The sequence below is a fragment of the Anastrepha ludens genome, chromosome 4 (genome assembly GCF_028408465.1).
Source record: "Anastrepha ludens isolate Willacy chromosome 4, idAnaLude1.1, whole genome shotgun sequence".
Taxonomy (NCBI): Eukaryota; Metazoa; Arthropoda; class Insecta; order Diptera; family Tephritidae; genus Anastrepha; species Anastrepha ludens.
The window spans coordinates 119,403,012-119,422,344 of record NC_071500.1 but is presented as its reverse complement, the minus strand read 5'-3'; the positions used below and the strand labels follow the sequence as shown (position 1 = coordinate 119,422,344).

At 35.1% G+C, this 19,333-nt stretch overlaps 1 protein-coding gene and 1 non-coding gene across 6 annotated transcripts in view; both read left to right on the top strand.

Moving 5' to 3' along the window:
• The window catches only part of LOC128860873 (organic solute transporter alpha-like protein), a 74,121-nt gene extending 55,008 nt beyond the window's left edge, over nucleotides 1-19,113 (top strand). For all 5 annotated transcript variants that reach the window (XM_054098660.1, XM_054098659.1, XM_054098656.1 and 2 more), the window contains exons 2-6: nucleotides 7,359-7,667; nucleotides 7,759-8,240; nucleotides 15,357-15,482; nucleotides 15,554-15,680; nucleotides 18,499-19,113. In XM_054098660.1, coding sequence (XP_053954635.1) covers nucleotides 7,481-7,667; nucleotides 7,759-8,240; nucleotides 15,357-15,482; nucleotides 15,554-15,680; nucleotides 18,499-18,593 — 1,017 coding nt within the window. In that variant the 5' untranslated portion in view covers nucleotides 7,359-7,480 and the 3' untranslated portion in view covers nucleotides 18,594-19,113. The remainder of the gene's footprint in view (nucleotides 1-7,358; nucleotides 7,668-7,758; nucleotides 8,241-15,356; nucleotides 15,483-15,553; nucleotides 15,681-18,498) is intronic.
• Trnam-cau (transfer RNA methionine (anticodon CAU)) lies at nucleotides 15,213-15,285 on the top strand. The gene has a single exon. It is a non-coding gene; the product is annotated as a tRNA-Met (tRNA).
• Nucleotides 19,114-19,333: the final 220 nt, after the last annotated feature.

Genomic DNA, 19,333 nt, shown 5'->3' with positions numbered 1-19,333 from the left:
GTACAAGGTTTCGACAAATTTCCATCAATTTTTGAAACTTTGTAATCAGAAGTATTGGGTAGCAATTTTATAGCCCATTAAGTTTTAGAACCCTACGGAGTTGCTCATTTCCTCCATATAACGAATGAAAGTTATTTCTTTTTTCTTAAATATATCTGTCTAAATTTTTTATGCTGCTACGCACAGCAAAATTATAATACCCTTGTGCCCAAATGCGCGCGTGCGTAAAAAACACAAAAAAACTAGCTTATTCACCAAGCTTGTGCAGTCATGTTAAATAAGTGTCAAACATTTATATTGCGAATAACTTCGACCAATAAATTATGTCAACTGATGCAAGTTTTGACGCAAAATCCTTAATTCCAAAATAACCAAACTTATCACTAGAAAGATTTTTAAATTGGAAACTAAATTATTAGGAGTTTATTGGCGTATGCAAATTCGTTAATTATTATGTGGTGTCCAATTATAAAATCAAATATTGCTCATGTACATACATATTTACATAAGTACAAGCCGTTCTTTCGAGCGCACACACTTCCATAATGGCAGTAGGAATACTAAGTAATACCACAAATATTTATTGCAATGCGCAATTATGTTTGATGGAACTTCAAAATAAGCAACAAAATATGTAAGAGTCAATAATTGTTTATTTTACCAACAAATGGCATTGAATTTTTCCAATTGCGCGTTGATCTTGAAATTTGTACTTGGGATTATTCATTCTTACCATATTTGATTAAGGTGGCAGGTGTTGGCTGGTACAATTAGCGTCGAAAAACTTGACGTTTTCAAGCATTAACTCACAATATAACCGAAAGGAAGTACAGTAGGTTCTGTTTTTATGCGGTAGATACGTTCCGCAAGAAACAGCATAAAAAAAGCTACTAGTTCTATAGTAAAACTATAGATACGTTTCAAATGCTAAAACCGCATAAATCTGAAATAATGTAATAAAATCGCATAAAAAAGGGCACTAGTCCCATATTATAACTATAGATACGTTCCATAGACCGCATGAATCTGAAATAATTAAATAAAATCGCATAAACAAAATATTGTATTTTTGAAAATTATATCTTTATTTAAGAAACGTCAGAATCGAAAAATAAATTTAAGTCAGAAATAGAATCAGACAATACCCACATGTTGCGCGTTCGTTTAGGATTTGGCGTAAAATCACTTTCGTCACTTTAGGAAATGTACACGTCTGATCTAGATAGTTATGCAGGCGGTTCCATACTTGTAGGGTTAGCATTTCTGATGTAATCTGTGATGAGTTTTTGCTTAGCTGGTTTAGAATCTTGTTTATATGTACAATTCCCGATAGGACGACATGCATTTTGTAATTAAAAAAAAACCGCACTGTTTCAAAACCGCATAAAAAAAAGCCGCATAAAAACAGAACCTACTGTACTGAAAAGAAATTAGAGCGCTTTCATGTCAAGCGAAGCAAGAGTTTTGGGTATTGTCGCAAATTCCTCTAAAAAGTGGTACATTTGTTAGCTTGAGTATGCGCCAGGTGTGCCAATTAACCCCCATTGCAAAAGCTGTGGGACCGTTGAGAGAAAGATACTGTTCAGCACTTTCTCTGTAAATTTCCGTGTTTGGCAGCCAGGCGATTAAGTTTCCTGCAAGCTCCTTTCTTCGACAATCTGGTGCAGTGCGCCAACCTAAATCCCATTACTTTTCTCCATCACATCAGCAGCTCTGGTTGGATGAAGATATCTACCCGTTGGAGGCCTCATAAAGGTATCAAAACGTCGCTTAAATGATACTTGGGGAGTGCCAGAGTGGTACTTCAACCATTTCCCCACCTACCTAGCTTGAGTATAATAAGAAGTAGACCGAGGCACATTGAACAGTACCAGCAGTAGAGCAAAAATAGCCAGAGTAATGTATTTTGTTTTTGCTTTTGTTTCCTATAACGTCAAAATCTATATACAGTTTCGCATAATTTGACAATTTAGAGATGATGCCTGCTTAAAAGTAGAACTTGAAAAAATACTACAGGAGTGTATTGAGACAAAGGGTCTAAAAAACAATATAAAGTTCCCATATAACTAATATATACAAGCTGTTTCAACAGTAAATTAATCTTTTAGTGTTCGGCCGCCGTAGCCGAATGGGTTGGTGCGTGATTACCATTCGGAATTCACAGAGAGGTCGTTGGTTCGAATCTCGGTGAAAGCAAAATTAATAAAAACATTTTTCGTACCTCGGCAGGCAATGGCAAACCTCCGAGTGTATTTCTGCCATGAAAAAGCTCCTCATAAAAATATCTGTCGTTCGGAGTCGGCTTTAAACTGTAGGTCCCTCCATTTGTGGAACAACATCAAGACGCACACCACAAATAGGAGGAGGAGCTCGGCCAAACACCTAACAGAAGTGTACACGCCAATTATTTATTTTTTTATAAAATATACTTTTGGAAAAAATTTGTTTGGAAAAAAATTATTATTTTTTTTTTTAATTTGAGAATATTTTTTGTTAAGTATACAGAGCCTAATAGCTTTTCACTTTTGGCCAGAAAAAGTCATGCGTGTCTAATACAAGGTTCTTATTTCCAGCACGGAAGTAGGATCACGTCTCCCACATATTGCTTTAAGGCAAAGAGTTAAACCCACGGAATTGGGAAGAAAAGTTTGAGAGTTTTTCTTTGATGTTTTGTTGGACTTTCATACAAAAAATAGTTAACACTAAAAAAAATAGTCGAAACTAGTGAACATGTTGATGTGCTATCGTTTTGTCGCTGAGTGTAAATACTTCCCTAAATAATTTGTTAACTTTGTCCAAACGTAAAAACTTTCAGTAATTGTGGAGGGATTACTCAACCGCAACTTATATCAGTATGGCAGGCATTTTTCTGCCTCCCGTCCAAAAACCAGTTGTCAACATAATTCACACTTTTTTAAATTTCCATCGAGAAAAACAACTACCAATTAGCAGAGAAAATTGATAATTATTAATTCAATTAAACGCCTGAGTGACTGACAAAAAGTCCCATTATAGTATTTCCGGGCATCGGCAATCAGATACTGACAAATTGGTATTTAATTATTATTTACTTTTTTTTTGGTAAAAAAATGTGTATCTAGGAAATTGTTGTTGGAATTGTTATTTTCGCTCGTTTTTTTTTTTTGTTGTTTATTTTCGTTTTTTTTTTCGTGGCTTACTTTTTTAGAAAACCAGCTAATTAAACGCAGAGCTTGCAGTGGCGCATGACGTCTTGCGGCGACATTGTTTTTCAGGCTTATCAATAATCATTGCCACCCAAGTCGCACTCAATTGTCGTGACTTAATATTCGATAAGGCGGAAAATAAATCTGAGTGCCACTAGTTTTGAACAATTATTTAATTTTAGTTAATTGAGAAATTGACATTGAAGAGCCAAAGTGGTTGTTAAAAGTAAACGGGTGGAGATAACTGTAGCAAAAAAGAAGATGCTTTGTGAACCATAAAGCAGAAGAATCAACGAACAAACACACGACATGCAACACACTTTTCACACACACACACACACAAACAGGCAACACGGACAGTCCAACTCAACCCTGCAGAGCGTTTAAGCTGAATCACATGATGGCACAAAAAACAAAAACAGTTACTCTAAACTAAAAACAAAAAATATTTCTCCACACCATTCTTCCAATAAAAAATTGAAGGTCCATTTGATAAAAATCTGCTAAAGCTTTTTACAAGAGGTAAATAGCATTAACATTAAACATTGTAAGTCAGTAAGTCACCAACCCAGCTAAATGAGGCTAAGTTCCATTAAATGTCTGCTACCAATTAAACGTTACCAGACACAGTAAGTTGACTTTGACTCGCTTGTGGCGTTAGGTAACCAGTTTGTAGCCAAAAAAATACAAAATTTAATGAAAAAAATTAAATCGCATAAAAGCGTGTATTTTGAATGGCAAAATTATGTAATAGCGCTAAGCTGACTGAGTGAATGACTGCGAGTTGAGTAAGTCCCAGCACAAGAGTTGAGCGAAGGCAAGGAAACGAGCTGATATGAGTGTATGTGTGTATTAAAAGTAAAAGGAATGCGGCTATAATTTGTAAATTTATTAAACAAGCTGTGATTAAGAGTTCGCCAGTCTTAAAAGCATACATAGACAGAATTTATTTATGGAGAAAATTACAAAAAAAAAAAAAACATATGCCCGCATGTAGTTTTGCACGGGGTACGTATATAATTTTGTTGCTTACTCTTTTCTTGTTAAATCTAAATCTTATTTTCACGGATGTACATATGTATGAACATACGAGGGTCGTTTGAGAAGCCCGTGCAAAGTCAGAGAGATGGCACTACTGGCGCCTATCGAGGACATGTTTAGTTAGTATCATCTCTTGGAAGAAAACACACCTAGTTTTAGTCGGATCGATCCATTTCTTTGTGTTTGAAGTTCATTTCAAACGCGGAAGGCGAGTGATTTTCCTTCTCCATCACGACAATTCACCAACTCACGCCTCAGCAGTTGTGGTCCCAAAATTAATGTAAGTGGGGTTCGAACTGAAAAAGTATAAAATTTGAATACGTCCGGTTCTTACTTATTGACCTGAAATCTGTGCATGCAAAGTTAATGATATAAACCAGCTATTACGATTTGCAAGTAGCATTATAAGAAAAATCTACGGTTCTATTCGGCTTGGAGGCGACAGGTATAGTATCTGTTACAACAACGAAATTGAAAACCTTAGTGGTGGTGCGATTATAATGCGTTTTATTAAAGCTCAGTGAATTAGAAGAATTGGCCACATTATAAGACGCCAAATGAATGAATTCAAAAAAAGTGTTTACTTTAGGAGGAGGAAGAAGAAAAGGCCGACCAAAAAAGATGGCCGACGTCATCGAAGCAGACTTGAAAGTGATGAACGCTCGTAATAGGAAAAATATGGCAAAAGAGAGAGAGAGTGAAGTGGAGGAAGATTGTTAATGAAGCTATGCCTCCCCACAGACTGTGAAGCTAAGAAGAAGAAGAAGATAGGTTCACTTTTCACACTCCCTATTGTCCATATTTCGCTTCCTCGCATCCCTCGAACTACGATTTGCTCCCCAATTCGAAGAAATGGCTGGCGGGAAACAGATTTTACTCAATCGTGGAGGTGATTGCAGAAATGAATGGCTATTTTCCAGACAAACTAGAACTGCGCTGGGCGAAGTGTATAAGCCTATAAAGACTACGTCGAAAAATAAAAAAAGTTGACCACAAACAATTAAGTAGCTTTTATTTTGCATGGACTTTTCAAACGGCCCTCATATATACTGTATGTCAAGAAATTCTTTGCAAATTCTAAAATTCTGATGAAATCTGCGTTCAGATGAAAATGCGAAATAAGGAAGTTTTAATAATTTTAGTTTAGCAAATCATTTTTCAGTTTATTTTCTTTGATAATATACATACATAAATAAAATGTAAATATCTGTTAAAAAATACAAAAAAAACACAAAACATTTTGCATTGCATCGAGTTGCAAAATTTGCAGTTTGCGATGTAATGAAAATCAATTAACCCAAAAGTAAGCGTTTCAGCTCCTCTTAATCACTGAAGCATATTTCAGGCTAAAGTTCTAGCCATTAATGCAGTAGCGGCCTAGTTAGGCAAAATTGGTACTACATTTAGATAATTTTATATTTACTCCGATAGCCAAGCGGCAATTAAATCTTTTGGTGGAGTTGTCACTAACTCCGCCATTACTCGCAAACGCCGGGCGTCTCTTAACGAGATGGCGGAATATTTCCGTATCCATTTGATATGGGCGCCAGGGCATAGTGTCATACCAGGGAGTAGGCAGACAAATTAGCGAGAGAGGGCACCACGAATCACCTCCCTTTTGATATGGAGATTGACTACAAAAAAAATTTGGCCAAAGTCAGACGTCAGGCGCTCAAAGGCGCTACTTAAGATTGAACATACCTAATTTCGACTATTTCAGAAGCTACAAGAATGAAGAGGAGGAAGAGTCTGACAGACATCTTCGCTATCATTGTCTTGCGTGGCATGCCACTGGCTTTAGACACTTTGGCTCATCGTTCTTGAATGATACTTATGGCCTTAGAAATATAAGCGTCCCCCAGATCAATGGGTTTGGACTTAAAACAAAATCTTTTAGCGAGGAGTACCAGATAAGCTGCTACTGGCGTATAACAATGGATCGGCAACAATCTAAGTGAGTTCGTTTAAAGACCGACTGCCACTTCTACCTACCTAACCCTAAATTCGATCAAATTTTCATTGCCATTAATCATTTTGACATAGAAGCAATCGGATTCTAGAGGTCATAGGGTCCAAAAATCTTTACTCATATTCTCTAATAAACTCTTATTCCTCTTCTTGGTCAAGTACAACAAGTACAGCCAACGAACCGTTGGATCTTTATTCACTCTTTGAAATTCTAAGAAACAGAACACCAGCTTCCATTCCATTCTAAGTCATTTAAATCTTTAGTAAATATAACTGGCTTGTTGGGTGGCTACCATTCGGTAGTGACCTGAACGAAACCGGGAAAGTTATGCTAAAATTTTACACATACAAAATTGTTTCTCAATATTTTATTGACTTTTTTCTCTGAGATATGTGGGTGTGAGATTTTAAGTTTCTATAACACTTCTACAGAATATGGAAAAATTTAGAATGTTGCTTCTAAAGACAATTTTCCTAAACGGAGGGCTCCGTTAAATTTAGAAGGCTCCAATTAGGTAGGATCAACAATCAAAACTTTGAAAAAAGTTGAAAATTTGAGCACAGTGTTATTAATTAGTTGTTACTTTTACAAATAAAACAAAAAAAATAGAAATAAAAACAATGATATTTTTGCATAAAATTACAATTTTTGTACTTAGTGTGCCAATTCTGTGTGTGATTATTTTCAAAAATCGGATGAAGGCTAATTTAGGTAAATGTGGCACCTCGTCTCTATTAACCATTCCGCTACATTGGGTGTGGATAGGTTCCCAGCAAAGCATTCAGAGCTTAAATGAAAATGAAGCCTCCCACCAGATGCCAGCCAGACCCAATATATCTGAAACCAGTTCATTTCGCTTTTATCTAAAGCATAAAACGCATTACTTTTATTGTAGAATCGCTTAAATTATATTACAACTTACTATTCTATACTATACAAATCACCACTCACAATTCGGTCGCTGCTTACTTAGGTATTGTACTATAAATGCAGCCTGATTTCCTTATCATTAGTAGAACACAAATAAATATTACATACCATATAACTAAAGAAAATAGCGGAGAAGAAGTTTGCCGTAGTATTTAAATATTTGCTTAACAACTATCATATTTTATATCAACTATCTAATCAAATAAATATTCATTCGCTTTATTTACTTGCAGTTCCATAAAAGAGGGTACATCAACAACCAACAAATACTGCAAAACCTACCTTAGCGCAGAGAAAAACCTGTTTAGTACAAAACTAAATTTGCATACATAAAAGACAAACGAAAGCTGTAAAAATGGCCACAGCCGCTAACACCACCACCACTACCACCGCAGCAACAACGATCGCCGCTCCAACACTTGTCGCTAGCATTAGTAGCGAAGATGCACCCTCAACGCCCACGCTGAGTGATGAGAATTTCGACGAATTCAATGTTTCTTACAGCGTTTACGTACATCCCACATTATCAGAGTACTACACGAGTAAGTACACACATACATACATATGCGCATATACACAGTTATCCTTTTAAGCCTTAACTTAACTTATTCACATTTTACTTCTCTTCCACAGATCTCACACCATTTGTCACACTTTCCATCTTTGTCTCCATACTGATTCTTATGCTCAACATTTCCATTTTCCTCACCACAGTCGCAAAACTGAAACAGCGTTTGCGCAAACCTCTGATCGGTCCTTCCATAGCTCTCATCTCCCTATATCCACTTATCAGCCTAGCGGCATTGCTCACTCTGTTCTTACCCAAGATTTGGTTCAGCTGCCACACTGTGATGCATCTCTCGTTTACTGTCGGTGCGATTATCTTCTATCAGTTATGCCTTCATTATATTGGCTCTGAGGTGAGCTTCATCAAAGAGACAGCGGGTATGGCTGTGCCGATTAGAACACCGCCATTGTGTTGTTGTTGTATGTGCTTGCCAGGCGTTACACCCACAAAAGGCCGATTTGTTATATTGCGTTGCATGGTGTATCAGATGGTATTCGTGCAGGGCAGCATAATGTTGGTGTTGAATGGAATCTACTACAATGACGTGGTGAGTTGAACGACGATAGCGAAGTACTGTTGTTGCTGTTTCATGTTCTTTTTTCATATTACATTTAAATAATTACACTGGCATAATAATAAATAACAGACCGTACGTGCATAACATAAGTTGTCAGTGGGGGGTATGGTAAAAAAAGGTTATTTTGGCATATAGTTAATTTTTTTCTTTTTTTTGCGCTTCAACATTGTTATTGAAAGACTAATGAAATGAAATATAAATTAATCAGTACACAGCCAATTACAAGCAGATTACGAGAATTCATTAGGATTAAGCCCCCTGTATTTGAGGCAGGTGGATAAGAATTTTTACAGAGCTTTATAATCACTCAAAAAATGCTCAAAATCATGTTTATATTTAAGAGATCCAATGTCTTTTCACCAAAAAGTTTACAACGATAATTTGTATAGGCCGGACAGGTACCAATGGTGTGCTGAGTATTTTCTAGGATATCCAAACTACAAACTGGACAAACGGTAAAAGTAAATTTTTTAAAAGACTTGCATTTTGATTAAGGAGCCCTCTCCTTGCATTAAAGATCAAACTTATAGCACAAGAAGACAAGTCAACAAGTCGACACTAAATTGGTTGATGTTTGTAAGTGATAGACAAGGATACAAAATGTCAGATGAAGACTTTTTGGCTGAGTTTACAAATACCGAGAATTCTTTGACATTTAGTCTTCTATAAACTTGCGGAATATATGCCCAAGAAGCAAAAGAAAAGACATTTAACGCGAAGTATAAATGCAAATACAGGGTGGCGCACGAATCGTGCTACAAAAACAAAACGTAATAACTTTTTTTCTAATCAATGTATTTAACTTTTTGTTTTTTTATTGTATAGATAATTCAATTTTATTTTATGTAACTAATTAGTTTTGAAAATAATAGAACGTAAATGACCTCTATGCTCATTCACGCATATGCGACACCTGATGAGAAAATTGTTCATTGCGCACTGAAGGGTTGAAGTCGGGATCGCCTCAATTATTGTTGTGATGGACTGCTTGGACAGTGAGGTCAGGTGACCTTGGGGGCCAGCGGAAAGTGGAATTTCTGGATATCAATTTATTTCTAAATTTTCGTTGGAGCTCCTCCATAACCGGTCTGGCTATATGTGCAGTTGCTCCATCTTGCTGGAACCAAATGCTGTTAAAAGGGATACGTCTTCGCCGCAATTCTGGATAAAAAAAACTCCTTCAACATGTTTAAATAACGGTCCCCATTTACAGTCGCTGTTACACCGTTTTCTTCGAAGAAGTATGGCCCGACAATGCACCTTGATGAAACTGCGCACCACACTGTGACTCGTTCTGGGTGCAGTTCCATCTCATGGAGTATTTGCGGATTTGATTGACTCCATATACGGCAATTTTGCTTGTTTACATTGCCGTTTAGATCAAAATGGGCCTCATCAGACATAAACAAGCAATTTATGAAGTTGTTGTCTTCTTCGGCCATTTCAATAATTTTTTGGCAAAATTCCAGGCGAATAGGCAAATCCAGAGGGTTTAATTTGCTTGTGATTTGAACTTTGTACGGAAACAAGTTTAAGTCATCATGAACTATCCGCTGCAATGACCGTCTGCTAACTCCAATTTGCGCCGACAAGTTACGAGTCGAAACTCTTGGATTTGCCTGAATTGACGATGCTACAGCCGCGATTGTGGCTTCGACCCGAACATGGGGATCTCGATGGTACGGTCTGCGTGCGATGCTTCCAGATTCAGCAAACATGTTCACCCGCCTCATAATGGTCCATCTGCTCGGGGGAGTGCCGCCAAGCTCCCGCCTAAATTCCCTTTGGACGGAAATGATGGACTGCAAAGCATGGTACCGCTGCACTATCCAAATCCTCTTTTCGGTATCCCAAGCCTCCATTTTTTGTAAATCTAAATACTAATCTGCAAAATAAAAAAAAAAAAGCCGATTACTCACACAGAAAAAAAGTTATTACGTTTTGTTTTTGTAGCACGATTCGTGCGCCACCCTGTATAATGTATAATATGGGCTGAAATGTCCCGAGCCGAACACATATTAGGTGCACAACTAATTTCTCGCTGTTTTTTTGATGAAAATACAACTTTATTCTGAAAAAATGGTTACAAGTGAATCATTGAAAGTATTGCCCATCGCTGGCTACTACTTTTTCCCATCTTTCTGGTAGATCTCGTATACCGTCGCTGTAAAAAAAAAAAAAAAACTTTTGAGGTTATCCACGGATCAAGCCATTTTTTAATGTCTTCATACGAATGGAACTGCTGGTCAGCTAGACTACGTGCCCTCGATCGGAGCAGGTGATAATCGGTCGGAGCAATATCTGGAGAATATGGCGGGTGGGGTAGGATTTCCCATTTCAGTGTTTCCAGGTAGGTTTTAACGGGTTTGGCAACGTGAGGCCGAGCGCTATCATGCTGTAGAATCACTTTTTCTTCTGCTTCTCGCGCAATGCTCAGCTCAATCGCATGAATTGAAGTCGATACCGATCCCCCAGTTTCGCTTGGTTTTAACAGTTCATAATAAATAACACCAACTTGGTCACACCAAATACCTAGCATAACCTTCACAGCGTGAATATTCGGCCGAGGCGACGACGTAGAAGCATGACCGGGCAGTCCCCATGTCTTTCTTTTCTTTTGGATTGCTGTAATGAATCCATTTTTCATCACCCGTCACGATGCGATAAAGGAACCCCTTCCTTTTTTGCCGCTGGAGCAGTTGGTCACAGGCGAAAAAACGACGTTCAACATCCCTTGGTTTTAACGCATAAGCAACCCAAGCCCCCTGTTTCTGAATCATTCCCAAAGCATGCAATCGCTTGGAAATGAATTATAGGGTAACTCCTAATACTGAAGTAAGCTCTTCTTGCGTTTGACACGAATCCTCATTGAGCAATGCCTCCAATTCAGCGACTTCGAAGGTTTTTGGCCTTCCTTCACGCGGACGGCCGTCAACATTAAAATCGCCGTCTTTGAAGCGACAAAACCAATCTTGGTACGTGGTTTTACTTAAAGCAGTATCTCCATAAACTTTTTGTAGCTCTCGATTCGCTTCAGCTGCCGTTTTTTTTCGAATGAAAGACGAAAATCACTCCTCGCAACTGACGATTATTCGGCTCAAAATCAGTCATTTTCACAAATCCAAAAGTATATGATGCCAAAGCAAAATCACTAATGTGACGAAGCAGTTTGTTTACCATATGTCTAAGCTTGGTTTATGACGTTTAGGTTATGTTAGAATCGACTAGCACACACGGCATCTATTGACAAACAGCGAGAACTTACTTGCGTACCTAATACATGGCACAAATTCCATTGCATTCACCTCTTTTTCAGTTAGTACTAACCTGATACAGCTGTTAAAATTTCATGATTTTCTCAGTTTTGCGAGTTCTAAGACGGTTTTCTGGTCGTATGGACACCAATGATGTACAATGCAGTGGACGTCCAAATGACGCGGTAATACCACAAAACATCAAAAAATCCACAAAATCGTGTTGAATGATCGAAAAGTGAAAATGCGTGAGTTAGCTGACATCGTAAAGATATCAAACGAATGCATTGGTTTTATACTGCAAGAGCATTTGAGTATGAGAAACCCCTGTTCAGAGTGCGTACCGCGTTTGCTCACTGTTGACCAAAAACAAGATAATCATAAGTCAATCAAAACAATGGCAAACAAACAATGAGGCAACAGATAAACCATTCTACAAAGTGGTATTGAAATGTTAGAGCGGCGCTGTAATGATTGCGTTGTTCTTGATGGAAATTACGTTGATGAATAAAGCAAATGTCAAACAAAAAAACGTATTTTCTTTGTTAGGCCTGGGACTCCTCAGCCCATGTGTTTTTTTTTTCAATTTCTCTAAAATCGTAGAAATCTTCAGTATTATTTACATTTGCCTCTTTAGATGCGCAAATAAGTTTCCGGTTTTATTTATAAAACAAATCGAAAGTTCTGCGAAAAATAGAATACTATTTAGGACATCTTTGACGAGTTAATGCCTTTGCGAGCTGTTCTTGAGTTTGGATATCAATTTCTTTCAGCAACGCTGGCAGTTACTTAAATATTTTTCGTCTTGCAGTCTCAATATTGGCGCAAAGTGTCGCATCCAAGGCAAATCCGCACAAGGTGACTTCAGTGTAGCGCTGATTTTTTCTTCTTATCTTGCGGTTTGGTGGTCTGAATGTCAAAGAGCCCTGCTTCTTTGCGCTTGCATTTTTTGTTTGCATTCTCAATGAAATTTTGGCATTTGAACCACCAAATTGCAAAAACAACATGCACGTAAATATTGTTGTTCCCCTCCGAAGTCAACTTATATGAAATCACCTTGGGCGCATCCAGCATAATAGACCATTAACTTGCCTTCTGAGTCCCAGAAAATAGAGTTAGCACACCTGTAGCGCGCGAAATAAGGGATTAAACGCTAAGGCTATGGCAAGACCGCTGGCTTAACAAAACACGCGGCAGATGAACGGCTAGGCTAATAAAAGGCGTTGCTACATGGTGCAGCAGGACCTTCGGTGTAGTCAATTTTTATACAATCCAAATGCTTTCGGGGAACGGGTATTTTCAAAAATATTCTCCTGACGAAAAAGCGGCACCTGGGCGAAACACATAGGCATAGCCTTTGTAATGAAGAAGATGGAACTAATGTGAAAGCGGTTCCAGGGTAAGCGGCGGATCCAAACGAAGGGGAGTTTTTTGTCTCTGGACATGCCACCACGGCAGCTTTGATGATGCATTAGGCATTTTAAACCCCCTCATTCGCCAAAAAAAATCCCAGAAAACAGTAGTCATCATATTTCCAACCGTTTTTCGACACCACGAAGTTCATGGTGATGAATCCACATTTTCTGCCTTGTATCACTCCAATTCCAAAAATGCCTTCATGTTCTTGCTGCAAGAGTAAAAATTTTACATAAGCACACGTCCACGAGATGTAAAACTGTTACGTAGACCTTAGACATATCAAGATGATCAGAGGCATGTTTAAAATTCCCTGGACGATACTTCAACTACTTACGTATTTCTGCGACTTTGTTAGGGCGTTACAATTAAACCTCTGCTTTGCTTAAATAAACTGTGCTGCTTATAGATCGGAGAGTGCTAAGATATATGTGGCATTTCTTCTAAAGGTTGGCTAAACTTTAAAGGCCGATGTTGAATGTGAACCACACCTAAACGTCAAGTTTTTTTCTGCATTTCATTTGACATCGTTCAACTTCAGACTAACTTAATTTGAACCATGAAAAGATACACAATCGAGCAACGCGTTAAAGTTATTCAGGCTTATTATGAAAACGGGCGTTCAAATCAAAATGCATATCGCGCACTTCGTGAAGAAACTCATCTTCAGTGATGAGGCACATTTTCACCTCAGTGGATTCGTCAATGCATAATTGCCGCATTTGGGCGAATGATAATCCAAGAGTGATTGCCGAAAAATCAATGCACCCACAAAGAGTGACTATTTGGTGCGGTTTATGGGCCGGCGGCATCATTGGACCGTATTTTTTCCAAAATGAGGCCAGTCAGGCAGTTACTGTGAATAGTGTTAGCTATCGTGAGATGAAAACGAACTTTTTATGGCCCGAATTGGAAGATATGAATGTGGACGATAAGTGGTTTTAACAAGACGGTGCCACTTGTCACACAGCTAACGAAACAATTGCTATTTTGCGCGAAAAATTTGATGGCCGAATAATCTCACGTCGCGGCGATGTCAATTGGTCGCCAAGATCATGTGATTTGACACCGTTGGACTTCTTTCTTTGGGGTTATTTGAAAGAAAAGGTGCACGTCGATAAGCCAGCAACAATTCAAGAGCTAAAGGATGAGATACTTCGGCACATTAACGGCATAGAACCTCAATTATGCCTCAGCGTCATCGAAAATTTGGACCATCGGATGGGGGTGTGCTGCCATTTGGCCAATATTTTATTCCGTACGGAATTGAGCCATACCAGTATTATCATAATAAAGAAATATGGCAATAATTTCTTAAAAAAATTGTATTTCATTCAAAATCAACACCGGCCCTTGAAACTTAAACACCCTTTATAATATGTTGTGTTTCCCTTTTCTTAGTCAGAAACTTAATCCCGGCAGGAAGCTTTTTGATTTTCATAAAAAATGTTTTCTTTCCGAAAGACTTGTATATTTTATGATTTATTAAGCGTTAGTTGAATAGTTGAAAAGATATTGCTAAGGTTGGTTATTTGCAATATTTTCTTATATATCTCCATTATAAAAGTTAGTTAAGATTAGGACACCGGTTGTTACGACAAATTTTAAATGTTTTCAATCTGTAATTTTTTATAGGCAACAGTGAAATACGAAATATTTTTCAGTCGCAAAAACGAATGCATTTAAAAAGAGTAAAAATAAAAAATTTATATATTATATTATATTTAAATTTACTTATAATTTATTTCAAAATTTAAATATTTCTACAGAATTTTTCGCATCTTATTGATGTACATTATAAAGAAAAAGTAAAGTAAACGTAGAGACTAACGCGATAAATACTTGATAATTTTTTACTGGTGTTCTTTCTAATTATATTTTACTCTATTCGTCTCCATTAGAATTGACAAATATTTGTGTCTTCAATTATTTATGAATGAATAAATTAAATTATTTAAAACTTTCGCCTAGTATTTGGCGTTAACCAGTGCATAAAATATGATGCATATCTTTATCTCTAACTAGTAATAAAAAACTAAGTGAAATTGCCAGACAAACCAGCGCCGCCTGTCTGGGCGCTAATTGCTACTCGCCAACAAAGTAAACAACAATTCCAATTTTGTTAACAGAGTCAGTGGCTAGTCTATAAATAGAATAATACTGAACGTAAGCCGCAACAATAAAATATGTATTTACTTTTGTTCTTACAACAACAACAATGTGTTCTGGTTAGACGGATATAAATTGCGCATTTGGCATATATTTTAATACAGCCTCGGTGGCGCAGTAGGCAGCGCGTAAGTCTCATAATCTTAAGGTCGTGAGTTCGAGCCTCACCCGGGGCATAATTTTTTTTATTTTTTATTTTTTGCATAAATGCAATTGTTTTATTTATATAAAAAAAAATTATCCACAGGCTTTCTTCCATGAAGTGCAGTCATACTTCTTACCATTTATCATTTCTTCCATTATACTGGGTGTATGGGGTCTGAATATCACGGTGCGTGTTGTGAATAATATCCATGCGGACTACAGCACTACGGTGAGTGAACAAATTCTTGAAAATTAGCTGCAATAAATATAAAATACTGTTTGCCTATTTTTTCCGCTTAGAAAAAAATGTTTTCACTGCAATTGATTTTGTTGCTATGCAAGATGCAGTACCTTATATTGGACAAACAACTGGATCGGCTATTGCTGGGTGGCGAGTATCCCATGAATCACACTATCTACAAGCAGAGTAAGTCTACTATACAACTTATAACATAATGGGTTTTCCAATAGCAGGTGTTATTTTGATATTCAAAGAAAAATGTTATTTTTTAATGTAAATGATCGCATGTTTATTTCATTATAAAGAGGAATGTATGCCGTTAATAATGGAAAATAACAGTAGGCAAATGACCATTATGACCACGCTTACAGGACAATATCCGTATCCTTTTCATGAAATTTCCCATAACCAAATTGCAAAGTGGCTGCCCTATGAGAAAAAAGTCACAAGGTGTTAAATCACATGATCTCGGTGGCCAATTGTGGTCACGTCTTCGAGAGATAACACGGTCCGGAAACCTTTCCCGTAAAATATCAATGGTTTCGTTGCTTGCGTGGCACGTGGCGCCGTATTGTTGAAAATAAACGCTGTCCAGATCAATACCATCCAATTCCGGCCATAAAAATCGTTAATCATCTCTCGATAGAGCAATCAATTCACCAATAACACCTGTTATTGGAAAACTCTTTACATAGATACAAGGTGGCGCAATATTAATCGCATAATTTTGTTTTTGAATACCCTTTCTTGAAAATACAAAAAGAAATATTTTGAGTGCAAAATAGTGAAACCTGATTGAAATCTTTATTTTGAGTTTTACCTTTTATACTGCAGCTGTTTAGCCTACAATTGTCAGATTCGATTGACGTACGTCACCATTTGCAAAAACTTAAAATCTTCCGAAAGGGTGATTAATTTTGCGCCACCTTGTATGTAACATATATTTATAACATAATATGTATAAGAAAGTTATCTCAAAAGCTCAGGCTATCGTTCTTTGATTAACTGTGAAGTTTGTGTGTGAAAAAATATAATAGCATAAAGTGTTCAACAAAAATTCGAGGTGTACCTTTACCTTTACCTTTACCTTTATCTTTACCTTTACCTTTACCTTTACTTTTACTTTTACTTTTACTTTTACTTTTACTTTTACTTTTACTTTTACTTTTACTTTTACTTTTGCTTTTGCTTTTGCTTTTGCTTTTACTTTTACTTTTACTTTTACTTTTACTTTTACTTTTACTTTTACTTTTACTTTTACTTTTACTTTTAATTTTACTTTTACTTTTACTTTTACTTTTACTTTTACTTTTACTTTTACTTTTACTTTTACTTTTACTTTTACTTTTACTTTTACTTTTACTTTTACTTTTACTTCTACTTTTACTTTTACTTTTACTTTTACTTTTACTTTTACTTTTACTTTTACTTTTACTTTTACTTTTACTTTTACTTTTACTTTTGCTTTTGCTTTTACTTTTACTTTTACTTTTACTTTTACTTTTACTTTTACTTTTACTTTTACTTTTACTTTTACTTTTACTTTTACTTTTACTTCTACTTCTACTTTTACTTTTACTTTTACTTTTACTTTTACTTTTACTTTTACTTTACTTTTACTTTTATTTTTACTTTTACTTTTGCTTTTACTTTTACTTTTACTTTTACTTTTACTTTTACTTTTACTTTTACTTTTACTTTTACTTTTACTTTTAATTTTACTTTTACTTTTACTTTTACTTTTACTTTTACTTTTACTTTTACTTTTACTTTTACTTTTACTTTTACTTCTACTTTTACTTTTACTTTTACTTTTACTTTTACTTTTACTTTTACTTTTACTTTTACTTTTACTTTTACTTTTACTTTTACTTTTACTTTTACTTTTACTTTTACTTTTGCTTTTGCTTTTGCTTTTGCTTTTACTTTTACTTTTACTTTTACTTTTACTTTTACTTTTACTTTTACTTTTACTTCTACTTTTACTTTTACTTTTACTTTTACTTTTACTTTTACTTTTACTTTTACTTTTACTTTTACTTTTGCTTTTGCTTTTACTTTTACTTTTACTTTTACTTTTACTTTTACTTTTACTTTTACTTTTACTTCTACTTCTACTTTTACTTTTACTTTTACTTTTACTTTTACTTTTACTTTACTTTTACTTTTACTTTTACTTTTACTTTTACTTTTGCTTTTACTTTTACTTTTACTTTTACTTTTACTTTTACTTTTACTTTTACTTTTACTTTTACTTTTACTTTTACTTTTAATTTTACTTTTACTTTTACTTTTACTTTTACTTTTACTTTTACTTTTACTTTTACTTTTACTTTTACTTTTACTTCTACTTTTACTTTTACTTTTACTTTTACTTTTACTTTTACTTTTACTTTTACTTTACTTTACTTTTACTTTTACTTCTACTTTTACTTTTACTTTTACTTTTACTTTTACTTTTACTTTTACTTTTACTTTTACTTTTACTTTTACTTTTACTTTTACTTTTACTTTTACTTTTACTTTTACTTTTACTTTTACTTTTACTTTTACTTTTACTTTTACTTTTACTTTTACTTTTACTTTTACTTTTACTTTTACTTTTACTTTTACTTTTACTTCTACTTTTACTTTTACTTCTACTTTTATTTTTACTTAACTATTACTCTTAATTTTAATTGTATTTTTACTTTACCTTTGCTTTCCCATTTACTCTTACATAATTTTTTTTTTTACTTTGACTTTTAATCTGATTTGATTTCTACTTTCACCTTAGCTTTGATCTTTATTTTTACTTTAAATTTTAATTTTAATATACTTTTTCCAAAATTTTTAATTTTACTTAACTTTCACTCTTAGTTTAACTTCTACACTTAAATTTGCTCTTACTTTTACACTCTCTTCTCGGTCATTTCACTTTTACTCTCATTTTCACTGAGAAAATGAAGTCTGAGTTGTCTCTTTTGCGTCTAATGCTCTTTCTCACTCTCTTTCTCTTTTGCAGCAATCATTAACTTCTTGGTCCTGGTGGAAATGGTGTTTGTGTCGCTATTTGCTCAACACGCTTACAAAATTCCAATTCAAATCGATGATAATTAAAGACATGCAATCCAATTTACTTAATAATTAGAACCAAGTACTTAAGTGCCGTACTTAAATGCTTACCATGCATCACACTTAGTTAGTTAGCTTGCTTCAAAAGTAATCTATGAAAATCAAATATTATTATAAACATTCAAAGTTTAGGTCCTAAGGTTTATTTTATAAAATACGTGTTTTCCAGTTTTTATTTGGTGAATCGATAGAGGCCAGGAAACCTGAAACTTTAATTTTAGCGCGAATTTGTTTTATAATATTAAATTTTACACAACTATTATTTTCTATCGAAATAGAATGAAGAAAATTGTGATAAGCACTTGCAATAGATTAGACAAATAGGTTTAGCAGTAATTTAGAAATTTCAATACTTCATAGAAAAATTAAAAAGAAATGTATAAAAAATAAATAAATCACTTTTTCACAATCCTAAATTTTCAGTGTAATGGAAATTACTCAACCAGAAGTTATATATAAGTTTTCCCATTTAACCAATAAAGTGAACTTTACTAACCCAGCCAATAAACTATTCCTACCATTAAATTGCGATTAACTATCTTTCTTTTCTAAATTTTCTGAGTAAAAATTTATTTTCAAGGAAGGTAAGGCTGATAGCAAAATTTTATGTTATTTATTTACTTTGCCTTAACTGAACTCGCTCCCCTTTACTGTATTGAAATTTTCATAATTTAGTCTCAAGTTCATCTACAGCATTCGATATTCGCAATTTATTTCTATTATAG